At 39.3% G+C, this 14017-nt stretch overlaps 1 protein-coding gene across 1 annotated transcript in view; it reads right to left on the bottom strand.

Moving 5' to 3' along the window:
- Window positions 1-14017, bottom strand: part of BEST3 (bestrophin 3) — a 51943-nt gene that overhangs the window by 24570 nt on the left and 13356 nt on the right. The window contains exons 4-8 of the mRNA XM_007953404.1: window positions 12687-12841; window positions 11417-11494; window positions 11156-11308; window positions 7819-7899; window positions 6049-6200 (exon numbers count right to left, since the gene is read on the bottom strand). Of these exons, the coding sequence (XP_007951595.1) occupies window positions 6049-6200; window positions 7819-7899; window positions 11156-11308; window positions 11417-11494; window positions 12687-12841 (619 nt within the window). The remainder of the gene's footprint in view (window positions 1-6048; window positions 6201-7818; window positions 7900-11155; window positions 11309-11416; window positions 11495-12686; window positions 12842-14017) is intronic.

Below are 14017 nucleotides of genomic sequence, written 5' to 3' on the forward strand. Positions count from 1 at the left end.
TGTTGTTGTTAGGTGCCATCGAGTCATCTCCGACTCATAGCGGCCCTATGCACAGCAGAACGAAACACTGCCTAGTCCTGCACCAGCTCTGCAGTCCCTGCTATATATGAGCCCATCGCAGTAGCCACTGTGTCAGTCCATCTCATTGAAGACCTTCCCCTCCTTCGTCGACCTTACCAAGCAAGACATCCTTTTCCAGGGAATGTTCCCTTCTGACAACATGACCAAAGTAGGTGAGACAAAGTCTGGCCCTTCTTGCTTCCATAGGAGCATTCTGGCTGCACTTCCTCCAGGACAGATCTGTTAGTTTGTTAGTTCTTTTAGCAGTCCACGGTACTTTCAACATTCTTCTCCAGCACCACATTTCAAAAGCATCAATTCTTCTTTGGACTTCGTTATTTATTGTCCAGCTCTCACATGCATATGAGGGGACTAAAAATATCATGGCTTGTATCAGGTGCACCTTAGTTCTCAAGGAGACACCTTTGTTCCTCAGCACTTGAAAGACGTCCTTTGCAGCTGATTTGCCCAGAGCTATACGTTGTCTGATGTCTTGACTGCTGCCTCCATTGGCATCAATTGTAGAACCAAGCAATGTGAAGTCTTTGACAACTTCAATCTTTTCTCCATTTGTTATGATGCTGCTTACAGGTCCAGTTGTGAGATTTTTTGTTTTCTTTATATTGAGATGTAATCCATACTGCAGACTGTATTCTTGAATCTTCATCAGTAAGTGCTTCAAGTCATCCTCACTTTCACCAAGCAAAATTGTGTCGTCAGCATATCGCATGTTGTTAATGATTCTTCTTCCAATCCTGATGCCATGTTCTTCTTCATATAGTCCAGCTTCTTGGATTATTTGCTCAGCATATAGATTGAATAAGTATGGGGAAAGGATGCAACCCTGACACACTCCCTTCTTGATTTTAAACCATGCAGTGTCCCCTTGTTCTGTTCGAACGACAGCCTCCTGGTCTATGTACAGGTTCCTCATGAACACAATTAAGTGTTCTGGAATTCTCATTCTTCTCAATGTTATCCACAATTTGTTATGATCCACACAATCAAATGTTTTTGCATAGTCAATAAAACACAAGTAAACATCTTTCTGGTATTCTTTGCTTTGAGCCAAGATCCATCTGATATCAGCAATGATATCCTTTGTTCCACATTCTCTTCTGAATCCAGCCTGCACCTCTGGAAGTTCTCTGTCAGTACTGCTGCAACAGTTTTTGAATTATCTTCAGTTAAGATTTTACTTGCTTGTGATATTAATGATATTGTTCAATAATTTCCACATTCTGTGGGATCACTTCTCTTTGGAATGTGCACAAATATGGATCGCTTCCAGTCAGTTGGCCAGGTAGCTCTCTTCCAAACCTCTTGGCATAACTGAGTGAATACCTCCAGTGGGGCATCTGTTTGTTTAAACATCTCAATGGGTATTCCGTCAATTCCTGGAGCCTTGTTCTTTGCCAATTCCTTCATTGCAGCTTTGACTTCTTCTTTCAACCCCATTGGTTCTTGATCATATGTCACCTCCTGAAATAGATGAAGATCAACCAGTTATTTTTGGTACAGTGACTCTGTGTATTCCCTCCATCTTCTTTTGACGCTTCCTGCATCATTCAATACTTTGCCCATAGAATCTTTCAGTATTGCAAATCAAAGCTTATTTTTTTTTCCTCAGGTCTTTCAGCTTGAGAAATGCTGAGCATATTCTTCCCTTTTGGTTTTCTAACTCCAGGTCTTTGCACAGTTCATTATAGTTATTGGCTTTGTCTGCTCGAGCTGCTCTTTGAAATCTTCTGTTCAGCTCTTTTATCTTGTCATTTCTTCCATTTAGCTTTAGTTACTATATGTTCAAGGGCAAGTTTCAGAGTCTCTTCTGACATCCATTTTGGTATTTTCTTCTTTTCTCATCTTTTTAATGACCTTTCTTCATGGATGATGTTCTTGATGTCATCACACAATTATTCTGGTTTTCGGTCATTAGTGTTCAATGCATCAAATCTATTCTTTAGATGGTCTCTAAATTCAGGAGGGATATATTCCAGGTCATATTTTAGCTCTTGTGGAGTTGTTTTAATTGTCTTCAACTTCAAGTTGCACAGTAATGTATCAGACAGTGTTTCTCTGCTATTCATAAGGTTTTCCCTGGCCAATTCTTTGAAAAGTGGATGGCCTCTTTCTTCTTCCTAGTCTGTCTCCATCTGTAAGCTGCATTGAAACCTGTGCACCATGTGCAACCCTGCTGACACTTGAAATACTGGTGGCACAGCCTAAAGTCTCACAGCAACATGCAAGCCACAATAGTACGACAAACTGACAGACAAGTTTGTCTTGCTTAGCTGTTTGAAACTTCTCTGCCCTCCCCTTACCTGGATCCCTGGTGCTGCTCTGCTCTGTTGTCCCCCTGGCTTCTCTTTCCTCTGTTTTCCTGGCTCATGGGGGTTGGGCCTGGGTCCCTCCCCTACCTGGATCCTTGGCTGCTGCTCTGCTCTGTCATCCCCCCTGGCTTCTCTTTCCCCCACTTTCCTGGCTGGTGGGGGTGGGACCTTGGTCCCTCCCCTTACCTGGATCCCTGGCTGCTGCAATGTGGTAAATAAACCAAAAAACCCAAACCCCCTGCCATTGAGTTGATTTTGACTCATAGCAACCCTATAGGACAGAGTAGAACTGCCCCCACGGGGTTTCCAAGGCTGTAAATCTTTGTAGAACCAGACCACCTTATCTTTCTTCTGAAGAGCAGCTGATGGGTTTGAATTCCTGATCTTTCGGTTAGCAGCTCAATGCTTTAACCACGCACCACCAGAGCTCCTTATGCTAGTAAATATACCATCTTAATTGGCATTCTCTCTGACAACTGATAATATTTTCTACACTCTTAAATGTCCTATCTCCAGGTTTTCTCTCAGGTGTTTTATTTTCTGTCCCAAATTTCTGATGTTAGTTTAATATATAAGAAAAGGTATGTTTAATCTTTCTGTGCCTCAGTTTGACATCTATGAATAAGAGACCTGTACTAGTTGATAATAATAATAGTGCATTATAGTTACACAAAACATTAACTACAGATGCTTTTGTATTTACAATTTCATTTAATCTTCCCAGTAATCTTTTTGGGGTAGGTGCCTAAGGTATTTGACTGCTAGCCAGAAGGTTGGCAGTTCAAATCCTCCAGCCACTCCTCAGAAGGAAGATTGGGCAATCTACTTCTGTAGTGATGCTGCCTCAGAAACCCAAGGAGGGGTTGCTATGAGTTGGATCTGACTCGATCGCAGTGGGTTTGGTTTGGTTTGATATTCTCTCCAAGGTCTGATAAATCACTAATTCTATGTTTCTGTATGTAGAAATAAGAGAAAAGCATGTCTCAGTACATTCTAAAGAATATGGACAGTTACTTAGTAATGCAAAATTATGTGAATAGGATGAAAAAAAGATCAAGATAAAAATCTTGAAACAATAAGAAAATAATTTTTACCATAATAGAAACACAAGTACATGGACATTAGAAATGAAGCATACATAGTATGTGCAGTGTAAATAGAGTCCTCCCAATGATTCCTTGACCCTTGCAAATGGTTCAAAGAGAAGGACATAATACTTGGTAAAGTAGAGAGTCCGAGAGAAAGAGGTAGAGTCCCAATGATGGATTGACACTGTGGCTGTAAAAATGGGCTCCAACATAGCAATGATTGTGAGGATGGTGCAGGACTGGGCAGTGTTTCATTCTGTTGTATAGAGGGTCCCTATGATTAGGAACTGATTTTACAGCACCTAACAACAGCACCATCAATGGTGCTGGTCTCTTCTTTTATAAGGTAGAACTTCATATACTTTGCATTAATCAATGTTGGGAGTAGGGAGACAGATAAAGAATAATTATCTCAAAACAAGCTCACAGAAAAACATTTCCTATTTCAAAACTGAAAAGGTTCAGACCTATGTGAAGCTCTGCCATTACAAAATGCATTAGCAAAGGCCGAGAAGAGCAAGCAACAGGAAATTATGATTCACAGAAATTGAGTAATAGGCTGGATGTATGGATGAGCATCCTAGCCTGGAAGAAGTCCTGGACAGGAGAGTCCAGTCTTACAACCATATCTAGAAGCAGAAGCAAGTCTATTGCATACTAGGCAACCTCTTGTAAGGTGCGATTTGAGGGCTACAAGGTAAATCTCCTAGCTCCTGAATCTTTCTCATTTACAACTCCTGGAATTCCACTTTCAGTCATCTTTTTCTTAAGATGTGTCACATGCCTTAGGCACTATGCTACCAGAGCTAATGTGTATACATATGTGTGTGTGTGTATGTATACACATACATACATATATATAAGTACATATACAGACATGTAGATATACATATCTATGTATGTACATATATATAGGGCACTCTGGTGGCATAGTGCCTAAGGCATTTGGCACTATGGGTTTGACCATAGTGCCTAAGGGTTCCCGGAAACCCAAGGAAGGGTTGCTTTGAGTCGGATCTGACTCGATGGCTGTGTGTTATGTATATATATGTACGTATGTGTACATATATATATATGTGTGTGTGTGTGTGTACATACATGTGTGTGTGTGTATAGTGTTCACTGCTGCTCATTGCCATCAAGTCGATTCTGACTCATAGCAACCTGTACTGGGTTTACAAGGTGGTAAATCTTTACAGAAGTAGTTTGTCCCATCTTCCTTCTGCCAGCAGCTGGTGGGTTTTAACTGCCAACCTTTTAGTTAGCCTTAGGCACTATGCCACCAGAGTTCCTGATATGTGTGTGTGTATTTCTGTGTGTGTATGTCTGTAAATAATAATTATTATATAATAATATATATTATATATTATTATTTTGGTTCTTTTTGATTTTCTGTATTTGCCCGACCTCTCCTCTAAGTTACTTAGAAATCATGACCTCTGCTTTCTGCAAATATACTTGTTTCCACCACATTCATACATTTCTCCAAGATCCAATACACTATTAGGTTTAGTAACATTATTCAAGGACTGTGCACGATTTACTTCTGGCCTCAATCCACTTATTTAAGGCTCATTGGAAATAGAGAAGACTATTATATTAAAGGGAGCTCTGGTAGCATAGTGGCTAGGACACTTGCCTGCTAACCAGACGGCTGGTGGTTCAAACCCACCAGCCACTCCTCGGAAGGAAGGTTGGGCAATCCTACTTCCGTAGTGATACTGCCTCGGAAACCCAAGGAGGGGTCGCTATGAGTTGGGGCCGACTCGACGGCACATAACAACAACAACAACAATTATATTAAATCCTCTAATCAGACAGTGACTCATATACTGAATATTGTTGTTGTTGTTATGTGCCGTCGAGTCAGACCTGACTCATAGCGACCCCTCCTTGAGTTTCCAAGGCGGTATCACTATGGAAGTAGATTGCCCAACTTTCCTTCTGAGGACTGGCTGGTGGGTTTGAATCACCAGCCTTCTGGTTAGCAGTCAACTGCCTTAGGCACTATGCTACCAGAGCTCCTGATATACTGAATATAGTCGGACTGAATTATATAGTTGGACTGAATTATAATCTTAGAGAAAACCTTTGATAAAACTCATTCCATTTCTTAAAAGGAGCTTATCTCCAAACAGCCTAATACAATGCCTGAACATGGTGTGTGGTCAATGAATATTTGTTAAAAATACATTTAATTAAGATAGTCATTTAAACTACTCTTCAAGTTGGTAGGAAAAAAGCGCATGGTTACAGCTATTGGAAAAGTTTGCCATGGTATAAAAACAGAGTAAAATGCAAATTATATCTTCTACTCACTCCTCCCAAAATAACATGCCTAAACCAGAAAAAAACAAAAAGTAAACCATACTAGGCTTAAACAAGAAATTATAGTCAATTTATTCTCTAATACCCTTGAGTCTATTATATCTAAAATTTTTGAAAAGGCTAGATATAAGATAATAATTGCAAACAATCATGAAAGTAACTTCAAGACCAGGGTGTAAAAAGATCAGAACAATGATCGACTTATTTCCTAAACACTGAAGATTAAAAAAAAAAGTACTTACCCCATTTGGGTTGTTGACCCCAGAAATGAAGGTATGCAGTAGTCAGCAGCTGCCAGTGTGTATGGTGGTCGAGCAGTAGAATCGTCCCAGTAAATGTCCTTCTTCAGCTTGGGTAAGCTCATGTGCATTTCATCCACAGCTAAAAGAGAGACCTAAAATGATCATTATAGTGTTAGGATAATTCAGACGTGAATAGTATCCAAAAAAAAAGGAATAAGTTCCAGTAGGTGGATAGGACTTGGAATGGGATAGGAACAGTCTAAATGATTGAATATACAAATAGTCATGTCTGTTGACACCAGTGTTGTAACACATTTGTACAAGTTGCTGCACAGGAGCATTTGGCCACCCACGGAGGTAAATGGGGCTGTCAAACTGCCCACAATTGCTTCATCAAGCCACGTGCCCCAATTAGAGCTGCATTTTACCTGAAGGGATGAAAGAGGTGCTTCCCCCCCGCCCAATGAATGTTTCAATTTTGACTCATATTTACTACTTTTTTTTTTAAAAAATTGTATTGTGATTTGGGTGAAAGTTTACAGAGCAAATTCATTTTCCATACAGCAGTCCACATATACTTTGTCTCATGACATTGACTGCAATTTCTCACAATGCAACAGCTCTCTTCCCACTTCCTGCCCATAGTTACCTCTTCCCTGTGTCCTTCCCTCCCATGCACTCCTGCCCCCTGAGATTTCTCCCTATGCATACACAGCCCTTCTATTCTCCCATGATTGATTGAGAGAGGCACTTTTTAATTTGCTCATAGTAGGTACTTTTTTCTACTTTGCTCAAAGTTGCTGCCTTGTCTAGTAGCCATCCTGACATTAACCAGGCAACCCCACATATGACAGGAAGATGAAAGATTCTCAATATTCCATTCTGTTTACCCAGTAAACACACTTACACTTGATGTCATTTCTAATATGCTCTGATTTTTTTGTTTGCTTGTTTGGAAAAGCATATCTCTGCTGCTTGGGGCTGTAGTGGTTATTTCTCTTGGTTTGGACAAATTGATGTGTGAATGAATTATTAATCCTCTGGGAATCCAATTTTTACAAATAGTGAATAGTGTAGGCATCATCCCTGTTCCCTAATGGATTGACAATGTGATCTGTGGTATATTTGAGCCTCTTCAAGAGCTAAAACAAATGAACAAGGTAAAGGCCTTTACTCTGTAAAGCAGTTCTCAGGGAAGAGAATGGTCTGAGAAGAGTCTTTCCTAAAAGGGAAATGCCCTCACTCTGGTTCCTCATGCAAAGCCTCTCTGGCATAGGGATGCCTAGTAAGGGCCTGGGGCCCATTTGGTGTAATTCTGGCAGATGTGAGACACAGGTGGTTTGGTCCAGGTCCCTAGTATCCAGCTGCTAGATAGTGGTGTGATAGGAGTTTGAGAACTTACATCAGATGTTGTCTGTCTCCCATTTATGTCACTGTTCATCTCTGTGGGTAGCAATAGAAAATGGACTAAAGAGTGAATTAAAACATTACTCTGTACAAAGATGGAAGACTCTGGGTAAAGCTAATAAAGAAACTGACAATTGGCTTAAAATTCTATTTAGAAGAGACTCAGTCACACTGCAGCTGAGACCTGGGACCTCTGGGGCTACAACAGAACTGAGACACCAAACTGAATAGGAAATTTCTTTTCATTTATTGCAAAATTTCATTTATAGGAAGTTCAGAGCCTGAATTCAGAGACTGTTTAGATTTGCAGCACAGCAGTGATTTATTATTAATGTTTGTAAAGGAAAGAAAAGCTCCTCTAACCTGCAAATTTCTATCAATGCACCAATTAGTTTCAAAATCATCATCATCTTCTCCAAAAGGATTGATAAGCTGCTCAGCTACCTGCAGTTGAGAACACAGAATAAAACCGTCATAATGTGTATGAAGACTGAGAGTGGAGATTGAAAAATGATCCCTGTTTCACTCTCTGCTTCCTTTTGTTACTTTCATAATATGAAGCCTAGAGGAGAGTGGGTTGTTTGACAGTCACAGATATTTTTCAACAAAGCAAGACTTGACTCTCAAACTATGAATGATGTACCTTGCACAGGCATGCTCTCCAAATGGCTCTGTTTATTCAACTGGTGAAAATGCGGGCTCTACACTGCAGGGGAAGCCATGCACTATTTAAGAGCCAAATTATTCATTTTCAGGTACAAATCAAAGGCATGAATATTGAAAGAGCACAGATTATGTGTAAGGTACTGTGCTGGGCATTTTGAAGGGTACATCTCTCTACTTTCTCTTTGAGAAGCTCTAGTGGTGTAGTGGATAAGGCATTTGGCTGCTAACCAAAAGGTCAGCAGTTCAAACCTACCAGCTGCTCTGCGGAAGGAAGATGGGGTGATCTACTTCTGTAAAGATTTACAGCCTCAGAAACCCAATGGGGTCACTATGAGTTAGAATAGACTCAATGGCAGTGAGTTTGGCTTTTTTTTTTTTTTTGGTTTATATCTCTGCTCTCAAGGAATTTATAAGGACCCAGATGACAAGATGGAGTGTAAACATGAGGAAAATTAAATGGCCAAGAAAGACTTAAATCAATATTAAAGAAAATAATATATAATTTTTTTTTCACAATTATTGGACATAACTGCTAAATGAATGAGTTAGAGAGCTGTTATTGTTGTTGTTATTTGCCATAGAGTCAGACCCAACTCATAGCAACTCCTTGGGTTTCCAAGGGAGTATCATTAGGGAAGTAGATTGCCCAACCTTCCTTACAAAGAGTGACTGGTGAGTATGAACTGCTAGCCCTCTGGTTAGTAGTCAAGTGCCTTAGGCACTACACTAGAGAGCTAGTAAGTCATAAAGCTGGAATTCCAAAAAAAAAAAAAAACAAAAAAAAACCGAAACTCACTACCACGAGTCAATTCTGACCCATAGTGACCCTCACTGGTTTTCCGAGGCAGTAAATCTTTATGGAAGTAGATTGCCCAGTCTTCTTTGCATGGAGTGGCTGGTGGTCCACCAGCCTTCTGGTTAGCAGAGCTGGTGGGGTTGAGATTAGGCATTAGGATTATGTAAAGCTCCCAGCATTAAGAGCCAGCTATGGTGTAACCCAAGAAGGGGTCCCTATGAGGGTTTTTTTTTTTTTGGTTTTACTAAAGAAGCACATTTCCCCAATTCTGAGGGACAGTACTGGGGGACAGCCTGTGGTCCCAATCAGTCAGTCTCACAGCAATATCCATGTCAAAGTCCTTTACTGCAAGTTCCAAGGGGCTATTTACCTTCTCATGCCTGGCGTGCTGCTTAAATTAAATGGGTCAGAGGATACTTCTTGAGAATATTTTTGTTATATCTAGACTTTCACTTTTTTGGGATCACTCTTACATAGGCTATCACAATCTACATCAAATTTCCAAAATGATACCTACATTTCTGAATTGACTATCTCACAAAGATATCCTTTACTTTCTTGGAGGCTATATTTCCAGCAAGTAATTCAATAATATACTGTTCATAAAGTTAAGATGGATTTTCTTCACTTTAAAATATTTGTAACTATCAGAATAGTCAAGACAGAATAGCTATTTAGAAATTGAGACACAACCTATTAGCATCGGAAACCTCACTTCTATGACGGTTGTCTATCTCTTAAAAGAGCTGAGAGTGTGTCTTTTCATATTTTACCTTGTAAAAGTATCTTTTAAGCATAAAGGATAATATTTGAGAAAGCATGCCAATAAGAAGGAACTGCCAACTGCTTCTCACAGTGTGGCCTCATGTGGATACAGAGCAAAGAATAAAAAGCACAACTCAAGGGAAAGGACAGAGAAAGACCAGAGTGATTGAGCATTTGGGCCAATTGTGATAGACTCTACTTTGTCCTCTGATGGGAAATGAGAGCTATTAGTCTCTCTTGCTCTCTCTTAAAGAAGTAAAAATAATTAAGAATCACTATCATCTAGTTAAAACTGTTTTTGCCATTTTTAAAAGGCATGTCTTTAGTTTTGGAGTAAAATTTTAAATGCCAACATATTTATATTTCCTGGTTAAGCTCCAAACCAATGAAAATAAAGGTAGTTATGGGGAACATGCTGACTCAACTTGGAAGGCTGTGACTGTGCAAAACATGTGGCTGTTGGGAAGGTCCGACATTGGGAATTTATTTTATTGAAGTCATTTCAAACTGTCATTAAATTTCAACTAATGCAATTCTTTGATTTTTTTTCCATCACATACTTCCCTTTTGGAAGTTGACAAAAGAGAACTAACGCAATGTAAAAATAATGCCCCTGATATTTAAACACACACATCTGGTCGAGGGATGGGGAGAGGAGAAGAGGAGGTGGTGGTGGAACAAATAAAATGCTACCCTGATAATTGGATAACCGTTCTCACTGCTCTGACCTGTTTTTAATCTCGTGGCAAATCAAATGCCATCATTAATCTTGGTGCTTCTGGTTTTGATACTGATTAATTTTTCCATGGCTCTCAGTTCTGGTTTTGAAAATGAGATGCATTTAATGTTGTGGGGCAGCTAGTAGAATTCCAGGGAATTGCAAGTAATTCTTTACAGACTTGAGCTGAAACAAGATGTCATTGTTGTTGTTAGGTGCCACTGAGTTGGCTCCCACTCAGCTACCCTGTGTACAACAGAACCAAACACTGCCTGGTCCTGCACCAGCCTCACATACTGCTTAAGTGATACTGCCTCAGAAACCCAAGGAGGGGTCACTATGAGTTGGATGCAACTCAACGGCAGTGAGTTTGGTTTTTCTGGATATTCAAGTCTTCTTATTTACTTTTGTTCACTCTGTCTAGTTGCTGATTGTGGTAGAAAATATCAGTGTGGGTACTGTGTATTGCTTTAATTACATCATTGTAATCCTAATGGGAGCACACACATACTTAAAAAAAATCAATAGTCTTAAAAGAGTATTCTTCTTTGCATAAACGAGCTGCTTCAGACAGCTGCAAGGGAGTACTCACTTCAACCCTGTCACTTTAATCTTTGGCTGCAAAATAAAACATCTCAGAGCTATCACATGTTAAATGAGTGATTTGCTAAGACTCAGTGAAAGATCAGCGTCTGAACATTGGGAACATGATAGAGATTACAGAGCAGGCCTCAGGCACTGAGTCTGCTGGCTACCTTGAGCCATCCTGCATAGAAGAAGAATTGTAGGAGAGTAAAGACTGGAACATAAAGATCTAAGTCATGCCCCGCGTAGCCTCTGGTGGGATCCAAAAACTGGCGTCCAATCAGACATGCAAAGAAGAAGGTGTAGACAGCAAGAGTAACAACCTGGAATAGAGAGAAAGCAGAGTGAGAACATACAGCTGCCACCCACAGCGAGCTAGAGAGCCAAGACGGGCAAGTGGAAACAAAAAGCACGTGCAAAGTATTAGATACCTGGGTGTAAACCAGCGGAATCCCAACCCAGTCATAACCAAATAAGAGGCTGCACCAAGAGCGGTATCGGTTCATTTCCTAATCCAGAAAGACAGGAACACAGTTTACTAAAATGAGTGTGGTAATGAACATTTACTGGAGTTCAGAATGTTGGCATATCTTTTACGAATATGTCTTTAAAATGATGCCAGGCTACTAAATTCGTTCTGAAGGACATATTATAGAGAAAGTTACAGAAATAACAAACAATGAACATCACTGAACAATGTACATGAAGATGAATACATTTGGACATATTTTTAAAATATTAAAATAAGTCAGACATTATAAAAATAGTTCCTATTTAATAACAACATATTTAATCCATAATTTCAACCATGTTTATTGGTTCAAAATGGTGATGGAAAGGCAATGATTTACATTTTAAATAAGCAATTTGTAGTCACTTTGGTAAATAACATGAAAAGCAAAATGTTTTTTGTTTCTCTCTCTCTCTCTTTAAAACATGCTTCTATATGTTTTAGAAATCAGAGGTAAATATATCTTAAACCTTTCCTCTCACAAATGGGACTTTAGAATAGCAATGTTGACTGTTAACCTCTGTCTGGAGCAGGAAGACCTGGGATCTAGTGACTTTTTACCTTTTACAAGTTGTTATTATCTACAACTGAGAAAAATAGATTCATATTAATTTGGGAGCTATTTTTAAATTATTCACTCCTTTTAGCCTAATCCAGGAAGGAGACTGTGATGGCACAAATATATCTGTCACACATGTACTTGAAGGCAGATTTGGTTCTCAGATGATTTGAGGGTTATTTTGTTTAGAGAAAACACTGTTTTGCTTACTGGAGCATCTGAGAAGTTGGTTTGACCTTGGATTACTCTCAGTTTTTGGGAAGTTTATTTCTACTCCACATTTTCTTCTGGGAGGTTTATTTACACTCCAGATTTTATTCCAGGATTCTGGAGCTGGGGACGACAAACATGCAAGTGTGCCACATCCTTCAGAGCCCTGGCTGACCCTGCTGATCAATCAAGGCGTACTCTTAACACAGCCTCCTACAGAGCATCATTCTGTTTAAAACAGAGCTTCCAGTCGATCTGTGCGCTGTCTCTGCTAGCTCTGTTGGAGATTCTAATACCAGCCCAATCTTTCACGTTTCTTTAGAACCAGAATTGAACAAAGCAGATGCTTCCTGGTCTAGTCTGTTATAGCCAGGACCCTCTTGGCCTCTGATTAGCATCTTTTCCTGTATGATATACTCACAGTCATCAGTGATTGTAGATCAACACTGTCTCTGATTCTACCTTCATTCCGGGCTTTACTTGCGAGATTTCCAAACCAGATGAACGGAACCCAGTATTTCAGATGAGGAGATTTGAGGTGGTCAAATAATTTTCTTTCATCTGCTGTCATAAACCCTTTGCACAAAAGAAGAATAGCTAAATTATACAGACTTAGATTAGCACTAATACATCACCCTATGTATTTTCGTGTCTACATGTCAGTATACAATGGAGAGATACTAAAGAAATATAAAATAAAGTTTCCTGTCTCAAGTAGTTTATACTTGTATTAGAGACAAAGAATGTGTGTGTGTGTGTGTGTGTACACCACCTCTACACACACACAAGTTAAATATCAATATATATCACAATGTATGGTGACATTTAAAAATGCATGCTGACAGTCTGTAATAGAAAAGACCAGTAGGAAATACTGTTGTTGTTATGTGTCATTGAGTAGGACCCGACTCATAGCGATCCTTCCTTGGGTTTCCGAGGCAGTATCACTACAGAAGTAGATTGCCCAACCTTCGTTCTGAGGAGTGGCTGGTGGGTTTGAACTACCAGCCTTCTGGTTAGCAGTCAAGTGCTTTAGGCACTATGCTACCAGAGCTCCTACAGTAGGAAGTAAGGAGACATTAAATATTGACTAGGATAGTTGGGGAATGTTTCTTCTCCAGGTTTTGGTTTACTCATTTAAAATTGGGAACGATAATACTTACAATGTTAGGATTAAAGTAATAAAATATAATAACATACCATAATTAAGAGCTCTTTGAGGGGCAAAGAGGCTAATAACCTTCATAGTCCTCACAACATTTTGCATATATTTAAAAAGTGCTTCTTTAATATATATAAAAATATCAAATACACCATTTGTGAGCCTACAGCAACCTCTCTGAGCCTTAGTTTTCTAATCTGTAAAAGAGAGGTGATAATATCTGCTTCTCAGGGATGTTGTACAATTACCTGAGATGACGAACATATGGGAAGTGCTTAGCATTATGCCTAAATTATGTGAAAGGATCCCCCCAAACCCATCAAGAAAAGAGGAGATTTGAATAATAGGAGAGGGGGAATAAGTCTATGGGTAAAGTTAATAAACAAACATCTATTGAATGTCTATTATGTACCAGAGTTTATTTACACAAAGATGCATTATAAAAGCTTATAGTATACACTTCATCTTTATTTTTTAAAAATTTTTGAAAGAATAATTCAAATGGTACAAAAATCCAGAAAGACCAAAGGCATATTAGTGGGGAAAGAAAGTGTCATTTCTCTAGCAAATAGTTTCCTTCTCTGGAGAAA

The sequence above is a fragment of the Orycteropus afer genome, unplaced genomic scaffold, assembly GCF_000298275.1.
Source record: "Orycteropus afer afer isolate SDZICR_OR568_19922 unplaced genomic scaffold, OryAfe1.0 scaffold00392, whole genome shotgun sequence".
NCBI classification, from domain to species: Eukaryota; Metazoa; Chordata; class Mammalia; order Tubulidentata; family Orycteropodidae; genus Orycteropus; species Orycteropus afer.